The sequence below is a fragment of the Propithecus coquereli genome, unplaced genomic scaffold (genome assembly GCF_000956105.1).
Source record: "Propithecus coquereli isolate 6110/MARCELLA unplaced genomic scaffold, Pcoq_1.0 Scaffold317, whole genome shotgun sequence".
NCBI lineage: Eukaryota > Metazoa > Chordata > Mammalia > Primates > Indriidae > Propithecus > Propithecus coquereli.
This window is the reverse complement of record NW_012148808.1, coordinates 606,530-618,111: the sequence shown is the minus strand read 5'-3', so window position 1 is coordinate 618,111 and position 11,582 is coordinate 606,530. Positions and strand designations below refer to the sequence as shown.

The 11,582-nt window shown below is 41.3% G+C and overlaps 1 protein-coding gene across 1 annotated transcript; it reads right to left on the bottom strand.

Annotated features, from left to right (window-relative positions):
• Positions 1–15: 15 nt before the first annotated feature.
• Positions 16–9,707, bottom strand: PTP4A1 (protein tyrosine phosphatase type IVA, member 1). The gene is made up of 6 exons (XM_012650279.1): positions 9,009–9,707; positions 3,875–4,423; positions 2,270–2,362; positions 1,803–1,933; positions 1,507–1,581; positions 16–792 (listed from the first exon to the last, which is right to left on the bottom strand). Exons 2-6 carry the CDS (start codon positions 3,977–3,979, stop codon positions 675–677), a joined length of 522 nt encoding a protein of 173 aa, XP_012505733.1. The 5' UTR covers positions 3,980–4,423; positions 9,009–9,707; the 3' UTR covers positions 16–674.
• Between the last annotated feature and the right edge of the window lie 1,875 nt (positions 9,708–11,582).

Genomic DNA, 11,582 nt, shown 5'->3' with positions numbered 1-11,582 from the left:
CTTCTGTACAATGTAGATTTTCAAAATGGAGGTTTTTCATAACAGCACAAAATGAGATTTACAGAAAGACATTAAATAATCACTGTAAGACTTGGTAAAAATAATAATAAAAAAAATCAATGGTTAAGCAAACCTGATGTATACTGGTATAAATGTGGGAGATGTAAACACAAAGTGAGCAGGCAAATAACCATGTAGGCCCTACTTTCAATGTCTGAAATGGATAAACCATATAAGGTCTAGAGTGTTCATAGTTCCTGGGATTTTAGTTCTGTACGATACTAAAAATATACAAGTATTGTGCTGGGTATTTTGGCACCTAATCTTTCTAAATTTCTTATATATTGATAAGATTCTGGCATGGGAATAGATTTAAACAAGACATAACTCAATACTGCATGATTTCAGGAAAGGTCAATTGGTACAAATGATAAGCACATTTTAAATGCTGAACAGCAAGAATCTTTTGCTAAGTGTCCAAAAAGGCTAACTGTAACCCAGACACGTAGGCTGCAATTCTGTTAAACTTGTGGCCTGGGAAAACTGCTTTACAATACTCTTATGGAAGTTTCATTAGACTTATTCACCAAGCCAACATGTTGGCTAATACATATGACATATTAGGTCCTGTGTCAAATTTTACTTCCAAGGCAATAACATCAGGCACCCCAGTTTTATTGAATGCAACAGTTGTTTCTATGACCATTGGAGTCTTTGAAGCGCAGCCGCATCTTAGGACGATATTTCTCCAAATACAAAAGTTGCTTGCTGTTAAAAGCTCCACGCCGCTTTCTGAGGGGGGAAGAAAAGATGAAGCAATTAAAGCAGAATCCCCCACAGTAATGTTTAGTGTGTTACAGACAATCATCACCTCTCTTGTGGCAATTTAATCTTTTAATTATTAGGCTATGACCTAATGCAGAAAGGAGTATGGATAGGCATACATGTACAAATGGAAAAAGAACAGTAAAAAGTTAATTTTCTAAATCTTCTTTTGAGTGGTGGTTATGACTCAAAATTCACATATCTATTTATATGAAGTTCAAGAAAAGACAAAACTAATTTATGGTGATAGAAGTCACAAAGAGGTTGCCTTTGGTGGCAGAGATGACGACTACAAAAGCCACAAAGGTATGTCCTGGAGCACTCAAAATATTATATACATTGTATTCGGTAGTTATTTTATTTGGGTGTTATTAACTGATCTCCCTTCAAGACCTGTGCATTTTTATTGTATTTTACTTATACCTCAATAAAAATGCAAATCAACAAGCAACATATTCAATCAAGAATTTAAAGCAAAATAATAATTCAAAGGATATTGTTGAATTAGAATCTTAGTAATATAAGCACCTGCGTGAAATGTAAAAAAAAGGTATTTCCTGGTTTTAATACTATCTTAAAAAATAATCATAATGGTCAGATGGGCTATTAGTAATATACTTAAACTCACTGATATTTAACAAGGAAACAAGAGTGCAAATGAAAAGAGAATCCACTACTTACTGTCTTATGAATTGTACTGCATCTTCGTATTTCATTCCACCTTCGATTAATGCGAGAGCAACAAGCACTGGAGCTCTGGAAGGCAAGAATTTTGATAAATCATTTTTTCAAAACTAAACTCTGGTAAATTCATTATCCCAAATGTTCCCCAATCCAGAAGTATTATCTATCATACTTCCTATTTAAGTAACCCCCGTAATATTGACTTTATGTTAAAAATTAGAAGAATTTATAAAGTGTCAGTATTTTCGTATCAACCCAGATTATGAAGAACCAAATTAATAAAATTGTCTTACCTCCCAAGGCCTGCAACACAATGAACAGCAATACAACAACCAGGTTCTTCACGAAACTTGATTTTTACAAGACTTAACCAGTCATCAACAATCTGGTTAGATGGTGGTGCACCATCATCAAAAGGCCAGTCCTAAATCAAAAGAATGAAATATCATAGATCTTTAATATAAATACTATACAAATAATTCTAAATTCCTAACATCTAAATGTTTTCAAAAGCATTTTTATCTTAATATGTTTAATCGAATCTTATTAGACCCCACTGTCAATGAAATGTGACTAAATGCTCAATCTTTACAAAGATATTTCTTTACTTCAAACCTTTGCTTATCTTTCACCTTTATTTGGAAATTAAGATACTGTATAATATCTTAACTTAAAAAACTAAGTTTTGAGGTCTGTGGTTTATTTGAATAAACTTCTATAGCACACTATCATAAACACACAGGAACTGTTAAATACTTACAAGAACATGGATACCTTCTTTCTCCACAAGAGCAGTGTCATAAGTTGCTTCACATACTCTTACTATTGTGGTAACTCCGTATTTCTTAAGTTCCTAGATAAAACAAATTAAAAAAACTTAAAATTAAGTCTTCACAACCACATCACTATTGCTCAATATTAGCTATTTCGATCTTCTCTGATCAGCAGGTGTGCTGGTTAACAGAAAATCATGAAGAAAATGGTAGAACCTATGTACATGTAAACATGGAAACAAATCTTGTTTTAAATGAATACTAGAATAGTATAAAAGGAAAAGGGAATATTAAATACTGTATATATTTCATTAGGTTTTGGAGACAAGGTCTCACTCTGTCAGCTAGGCTAGAGTGCAGTGATGTGACCACAGCTCACTGTAATCTCGAATTCCTGGGCTCTAGCAATCTTCCGGCCTCAATCTCCTGAGGAGCTGGGACTAAAGGCATGTGCCACCATGCCTGGCTAATTTTATTTTTTGTAGAGATGAGATCTTGATATGTTGCCCAGGCTGGTCTCAAACTCCTGGCCTCAGGTGATTCTTCTACCTCAGTCTCCCAAAGTGCTGGGATTACAGGCATGAAGCCATTGTGCCTGGCCCTACATATTTTTAATAAATTAGAAAAGTTTTTTTTTCTTTAAATCCTGTGGCCCTTCACATACAGAAGTTGTTTATAGTCATGGTAACTCTGGATAGAATGGGATGAAACACTAAGAGGGGTAAAAGCAATAAGGGCAAAGGTATATATAACCAAAGGAATAATTTATAATCCAGTAAGTAATCTGGTTTGACACAATTACACTAACTCCTCAAACTTTTACTCATTTGAAGTATATAGTATAAGGTCTTAAAAGTATATTCAGACTCAAATCCTGAAAAATGCAGTAAAAACCCCACAAATTTAAAACTATAGGCTTTAAAATGCATTATTAATTTTAAATCTCCTGAGATTTAAAAACTGTTTACATGGTAATCAAACAAAAGTACTACTGAAGTATTTCCCTAAGATCTGAGAGACCTATTTGCTGTTTCTGAACACTTATAGATATTGATGAATAAAATGTGTATGTGTTCACATATATTCATCATTCGTTACATTTCTTCCTCCTAGTAAAAAGTGAGGTAAACAGTGAGACAGTTTTGGCTATGTAGCCATTATTAGGAAGAAACACAATCAGTAGCTGAAAATTGATTTTAAGCATCAAATGAGGTCCAAGGCTTAAACTAACTTTATGGTATTAGGCATTAGGCTAAGCATATATATGAAAAATCTATCAACAGCAGCCTTCTTCCTGTAAATTTCTTACAAAGTAAGTGAAAGTTATACTCTATTTATACTGTCCATATATGGATTTAAATTAAACTCAGATGCATGAAGAACTATGAACTCACAAAGCCAAACAAGTACATGTCTTTCTCAAAATGTATAAAAAAATTTATCTCTAAAGAAGACATATATATTTTATTTCTGGGAACTGGAACTATAGGTATATCATCTCATATTTTCCAAAACAGCATTTATTTCATAAGATATACACCCCATTATTTAACTGCAAGCAATTTAATATATTAAAAATTATCAAGTCTTACCTCTATAAATTTGTTTAAGGTCGCATTGGTTGGATTGTGTGTAATAAGAAATCTCATGTTCTTGTATGTGACTTCTACAGGAGCTGGGCGGTTCATTCGAGCCATGTTAATTTAGTTAAAAAACACTCAACAGGGTTATGAAAGAATTTAAAAAATTGAATACAGAAATGATGCAAAGAAACTGAAGTCTACTTCAATATACTCCACTTGAAATTCTCAGTGCTTTGAGTATGAAGTTGGAAGTAACGGTAAATGAAATGAACCTCCTAACAAGAAGCAGCAATTCTTCAATCCAGTAATACTGAGGCAACAAAAAGGAAGTGCACTGAGGTTTACCCCATCCAGGTCAGAACTCTTGTAAAATGCTCTGTGGATTTCAATTCAACACTTCTGTGTCCAGGTTAACCACTCTTATGGGGGCTTCTTGGTGGAGTAGTAATGAATTTCTACAGTTCACTTGTCTGCATAGAGGTCGTGCTGTGCCTGGCAGTAATCTCCACTGCCCTTCAGAAACTCCATAAATGTGTGACCAAGAACACCACAGAACTGCTGTTTAAAAGAAAAAGAGAGAGAGAGAGAAAAAAAGTTATTTTCCAATTCAAAAGGAACATGCTATGCTTTTACACTATTTAAATGCACAACTATTTTTTCAAATTAGAGCCCAAGGCACTTTTTCAACTTTTACTTGTATCACAAAATTCAAGGGTTGAGCACAAATTAAATCAATAAGCATGAAACAAGCAGTCGCAAGTAGATTAAACTGAAAATTACTGATCTATTATTACAAAGATTCCTCAAAGAAAACCAGTTACATTTGGTGAAATTCCTACGTACATGTATTTTCTTCTATTAATTACTCCTCTTTTAATAGTTGTTTGCTCTATATTGTTACGAATTGTATGTACCAGCTGTTGATTTTTCCAACTAACAAAACATTTTACACATTAACACAAAATTCATGAATACTTTGAAGTCATGAGTCCTTGCATAGTTAGTACTTAAGTTCCTTTTCGGTTTTTGCTTTCAAACTTAATATTGTCTATTAAGCCAGTTTGATGGGAGAGGAAGATATTGGCTAAAATGGCATTTTTACAAAGATAAGTAATACTCCTTTTTTTTTTGGTGACAGAATCTCACTCTGTTGCCCAGGCCGGGGCGCAGTGAGTCATCACAGCTCACTGCAACCTCAAACTCCCGAGCTCAATTGATCCTCCTGCCTCAGCCTCCCAAGTAGCTGGGACTACAGGTGCTTGCCACCATGCCTAGCTAATTTTTTCTATTTTCAGTAGAGACGGGGGGGAGGGGAGGGTCCCCACTCTTGCTCAGGGCTGGTCTTGAACTCCTGACCTCAAGCAATCCTCCTGCCTTGGCCTCCCAGGGTGCTAGGATTACAGGTGTGAGCCTAGCATGCCCAGCTAATAACTAATACTTCTTTACGTAATTATTTCTCAATGATTGCCCTCTAAATTTTGGTTTTAAAAGCTAAATTTTGAAGTTACCATCAACATTTTCCTTTTGTACTTTTTATCACACCTTCCTTTTTAAATTTAAAAATACCCTGAAGTTAAAAAAAGTAGTCTCTTGGCCGGGCACGGTGGCTCACGCCTATAATCCTAGCTCTCTGGGAGGCCGAGGCGGGCGGATTGTTTGAGCTCAGGCGTTCCAGACCAGCCCGAGCAAGAGCGAGACCCTGTCTCTACTAAAAAACAGAAAGAAACTATCTGGACAACTAAAAATATATAGAAAAAATTAGCCGGGCATGGTAGCGCATGCCTGTAGTCCCAGCTACTTGGGAGGCTGAGGCAGGAGGATTGCTTGAGCCCAGGAGTTTGAGGTTGCTGTGAGCTAGGCTGACGCCTCGGCACTCACTCTAGCCAGGGCAACAGAGTGAGACTCTGTCTCAAAAAAAAAAAGTAGTCTCATTTTATCTTTAACAATCTATTAATTTGTCATTCCCATTTAACAGATGAGGAAAATGAGTCCCTTGAAATTATTCAACTCATTAAGTTATCCTAAGAATATATATTTATAAACTTAAAAAGGAAAGATTCTCATTTATAACTATAAAAGAAAATATTTCTAATTTTTAATATTCTTTTGTATTTTAAAACCAAAACTTCACTTATCTAATCTAAAACTGAAATCTATTCACAGAAGAAAAGAGGATAGAGGGATGTCAAGGGGGAGGTGGCGGGTGATGTAAATTATCTCAGACTCCTTTTACAGGTTTTGAAAGCAAGGTAACTACTGCCATCAATATATTAAAAATGTACTCATATTTCCCCCAAGTTCCCCTTTAAGAACTAAACCAGTCTTATGCCAATATCAAACATTACATGAATATTCACAGGAAATTTTCAAAATATATATGCTAAGGCACTAATGTTAATAATTATTCTTCTTCCAAATAGTTTATAAGGTACTTCTTGTGTATTTGGGAGGAGAGAGGGGACAATGGAAAATATTATTAACAGCTTAACAAGAAGACTAAGTGACAGCTACTGCCTCAAACACTTTGTATGAATTCCCATGGGTAAATTATCAAACAAAATAAAATCTTGTAACATTAAAAAAGTTCCATTAGTTTCTATGCTTTAGCATTTGAAAAACTTAAAATTAAATTCAAACTATCTGCTCCCATTTTCATTTTACACCTTTAAATAGAGTCTCACACTACAGTTTCTAGAACGACTTAGCTAAATTTTGAAGAATAACTCATATGGTTATCTATTACGTGACAAAAAACATCAAGTCAAAAACCCAGTCTATTTTTTTTGGCAAAACAAAGGGACTAGCACTAGGAATCATTTATTAAAAGGTCCCATAAGGAAGAAAACTTTCATTAAGTTTGTTAAAATGAGCCTTCATAGGTTACTTCACCTGCTTGCTAGCTAGGTTAAAAAATGATTGTCTAAATCGCCATTAGAGATACCAGTATTACAGTGAATAGAGACTACAGTAATATGGAAAAAATTATTTCATTACGTTTTCACCTCAAATCCTAAATACTATCTCCTTAAATATAACAAAGAGTGTATTCCAACACTTTTCTGATGACATTCAATGAATTTAAAAAGCTTTACAAGTATCACAGTATTCTCATTTCTAGGTACTACGTTTTTTTCAGTTGAAAGCTGATTTATGAGACAGTATTCCACACCACTATTTCCATATTTAATAGCTAAAATTCCTGTCGGCTATAGCCGAGTGTGGCCATATCCCCTCACATGAGCACTTTTCATCAGCAAGCAGAGAACGCAATACAGAAAGAATTCATTTCCTGAACTTTTTTTTTTTACTGAGTGGAGCCACCCAGTGGCTGGGGGGACACTTCTAGTTAAGTAGTGATGACCACTGACATCTTTCTCTTCTGGCCAAGACACTCCCCCATGCCCAGTACCCTCCCCACAGGAGAAACCATTCACGACAGGCAGTTCAGAAATAAAAGGACTTTTCCTTCCACATTATGAGTTGCCTTATAACCACATGCATGATGGGGCAGAGGAGAAAAGAACAATTTCTGTGCAGAAGCTCAAGTCAAGTTTGTCAGACTGCAGAATCAAGCCAATCAATCTGTATAATGGATATTTCAAATAATTCGTTGGTTTGTTCGGCATCTACCTAGATCATAGGTAATGCACCTAATAAAGCATGTGTAAAATGTTGCATACTATTGGGAATCATCTATCTTTCTTTCTAGTTTTCAACTGATTAACCGCCACCAAACAAAATTCGTATGAAGAGTAACAGGAAGCACTGCCTCAAAATCTGAACCCCAGGCAGGTCAACGGTTCCAGCTACGGTGTAAATAACAACTTAACACTCTTGGAATCGTGGAGTGTTCCACCGACATAAGATAAACCTCACAATTCTGGCTCTGGTTTGGCTACTGTTGCCACGAACCAAGGAAGCAACAACACATTACACCACGGATTTCAGGAACAGTTTTAAAACAGTCCCCGATTAGAAGGCGCCATCCAAGGCCCTTACAAAATTGGCAAGGAAAATGCACGCTGATGCCCAGCCGGGAACTCCTTCGTTTCGGTGTAACAGTAGCCCTGGCAGTTTCCAAGGCGCTTCACCCAGGCCATTTCTCGACGACTTGCCCAGGGAACGGACAAGACTGAACTTGTTCCCATTAACCACAGCCTGAGGCGGGGCGCTAAATCCGGAACAGCTCGAATTACCAGGTGGAGACTGACTGCCGGAGGAGGGCGGGGCAGGGAGCTGCTGTTCCCACCTAGCAGAACCCCGCTCTGGCCCCGGCAGGGCAGCAGCTCGCGGGATGCCCTCGATGGCCGCCGCTCAGAGTACGCGGCGGAGCGCGCGCCGGCCCGCCCGCTGCGCCCCCTCTCTCCGCGCCGCAATCACGGGTTCGCGTCGCGCCTGACTGAAGGCGCGGGCGCCGAGGCCATTTTGTCTAAGGCTCTGGTCCCAGCCACGGAGCACAGGGGTGGCTGCACCAGGCTGCCGTCCCGCGCCGGCCCCCGAGCTCCGAGAGCTTCGGGGCGAGACCGTTACCAGCCACGCCGGGCCGCCCCGCCTACCCCACGCCTGCCCGGATCTGGTGGCAATCCCGCCGCCACCGCGCCCTCCCCGTATCCGGCTCCGCAGTGACACGCGCAGCCCTCGCCCCACCCCGGGCCACGTCTCCTGCTCCCAGTGCGGCCACTCTCCTTCCGCCGAACAAAGGGGCCCCGGGACGCCGCGGAGCCCGCCGAGCCCGGACGGGGCGCGCCAGACCGGAGGGCCAAGGGCGGAGGCGGCGGTCACAAAGCGGCTTTTGTGCCGCCCCGCCCGGCCCGCTGCGGTGGCCGAAACCGCCCTCCGCAGAGGCCGGGCCGCACCGCACCGCCCTGGCCGTTCCGAGCTCCGGAGGGGCATTGAAGCCGGTGCCTCCGGGGGCCAACTGCCACCCCGCAGCCCCTCGGGCCCCGGCGTCCTCCCCGCCGCAGCCGGCCTCCACTAGTCGGCCACAGGGCCGTAACTCGCCCGATCCCACCCGGGACCCACCGGAACCGCAGCCTGGGGTAACGGGAAGCGGACGCCAGGCTCCGAACAAAGGCGACGGCGGGGACGGGGGGGCCGGCCGCAGATTCCCAGCCCGAAAGGCGGCGGTGCGACGGCTACTCACAGGAATATGTTTACTCATTGAAGATTGTGGCCTAATCATACAGCCGGTCCCGAGGCGGCGGCGACACAGGCGGCGGCGGTGGCTGCAGGGCAGGGGGCGGCGGTGGTCGTCGCGGGGCGGCGGCGGCGGCGATGCAGGCGGCGGCGGGGGCACCAGTCTCTACCATGCAGTGAGCGGCTCGGAGGAGAGCGCGTAGCCGAGCCGGCCCGCAGCCGAAGGAGCCAATACGCGCGCCGCGGCGCCCTTGCGTCACAAGCCCTTGTCTTTATAGGCCGCGCGACGTGCGAACCCCCGGCCACCAATCGCCGCCCGGAACCCTGCGCTCAGAGCCGACGAGCGCGGGCGGAGGCCCGCCCACCGGGCACGTCACCCGCGGCGGCCGCCGCCGGTGTGAACCGGTTGATGAATGGCTGAACGCAGGAGTCTGAGCATCCCGCGGGGGAGGGAAGGGGCAGAGGGGAGACTTAGGGTTGCTGCGAGCTGGAGAGCGGGAAGAGATGGGAGCGGGAGAATGCTTTCTATCTACGGATTGGAAGGAATCACGCCGCAAACCCTATTTCTCATAATTAAAACCACCCACGAGAGCGCACGCGTCACATAGGCAGGCTTGAAGTTTGCCTCAAACTTAAAACGCAGTCCCTTTAGAACTGGAACTGACCCCGCTTTCTTATGCCTTAAGGAATAACCACAGTTATCTTTGCCAGAGGTTTACCTTGGCACCTGCGCCCCTAGCATCTCCGTCATCAAATAATATTGCTGTCGCACGACCGCTGTACTCGGTGATTCAACACCTCGAATGCCACGGCCTTAGGCTTGGACAAGATGAATTCTTGTCGCTGGGGGCACTTTCAAGAGGGGAGAAACTTGTCTTAAGAAAACTTGCCCTGTAGAAGATGGGGAGAGTATCTTTTGATGCGGACAAATGCTTTCTATAACCTTTTTTTGGTCACGCCTCCATACTACATACGCGGGCAACTGCAGTTGGCTCATTTGTGGAATTTCGAAATCACATGCATCCTTTGTACTGCTGCTCACTTAATGTGTTGTCATAGATAATAAAAGGTTAGGCACTGCTAAAAGGAAGCGTTTTAAAAAATTAAGAATCCTCCGTTTTGTCAAGCACTGATGTAGTTCTTTGCGTCAAAGCTAAAGCTTTCCTTTTTGTTCATTTTCAGTCCTGTTGTTCCACTGTCTTCATAATTTAGGCGCCTACGAAATAAAGCCTTATCACAATTCTTCTGTGCTATACAAGAGCAACTCTGTCATTTATAATCTGAAAACCCTTTCTCTTCAGCTTTCTGGAAGGAGTAAACAGGACCTTTACCTGCTTTGAAGAACTAAGTTTTCCACTAACACTGAGGCCTTTTGTTTGCTGTTTTCACCGAGCATTAGATTGGAGAGGGCTTTGGGGATCAAATTTTGTCCTTCTTCAGTGTACTACAGCATCTTAGGATTTATTAGAACTTCTATTTAGAGACTGCTGGCATAGTTATTAAACTTTCTTATAAACATGCACTCTCGTAAGTAAAGTAAGTGCTTTCGAAAGAGAATTGGGCCAGACTTATAAAGGAACAAAAGTCAACTCATTTTCATTTTAAAGAAGATTGCTCACCTAGGAAACTTTTGAATCCATTTAAATCAAAGAAAACTAGCAAATTTGAGAAATATATTACTAAGAAAATATAGGAAGATTTACAAAAATTCCTAGAGTGGTAGAGATAAAGCTAAGCAGGCCAAAGAACTCCAGTCACAAAGAAAAGGATAGATTTCATTATATAAAAATTAAAAACTTTTGTATGGCAAAAGACTTTTGACAAGTATTCATTTCACACTGGAGAAAATATTGGTGTATATTGTAGGCAGTTAATATCACAATAAATAAAAAGCTTGACCAACATAAATAATAGTGTAGTTAAAGAACACATATCCGATTAGCCACTTTTACCCCAAAAGTTGGTCAGCACAGAAATACTAATTGGAATAGTGAAACTTTTTTCATGTAATGATGTTTCAAAAAATGAATTTGGTGGGACAAGATACAAACTCAGCAAATGGCAAGCAGAGCCAAATCAGTGTTACCCAATTTTCTTGTAGAACTTGCGATGCAAGTTGTAAGCCTTGTGATCCACAGATCCTGTAATTACCACAAGCAGTGCTGACATGAAGAATCTAGTGAGCTATGCTCATCCAGCTCTAAAACCTGGGCTCAAACTCTGCAGTGAACTAATCAGTTTCTGGGGGTCTTAGCTTCTCAAATAAGGTACCGCCCTGTCCTACTTTGAGAATGACATAGATCAAGGATGAAAAGATAAAGAAGGCTTTTCCTATTGAGAAAGGACACATTTTAAGCAAGATTTAAGTGCAGTGTGGCTGACCAGTCCACTAAATTCTCTTAGTGGTAGTCATGTTCCTGCTTCTTTGGCAGCTGCCATGTTTTTATGTGTCCTGTGCCCTCGTGGCTCATTGCTGTGCTGAGGATGTCTGCTCCAATTCAGCTTACCAGTTTTAAGCTGCCAATTCTCAGAGACTCGTAGACCACATAAACATTGGGTCAGGAGACCCCTGTGATTCGAT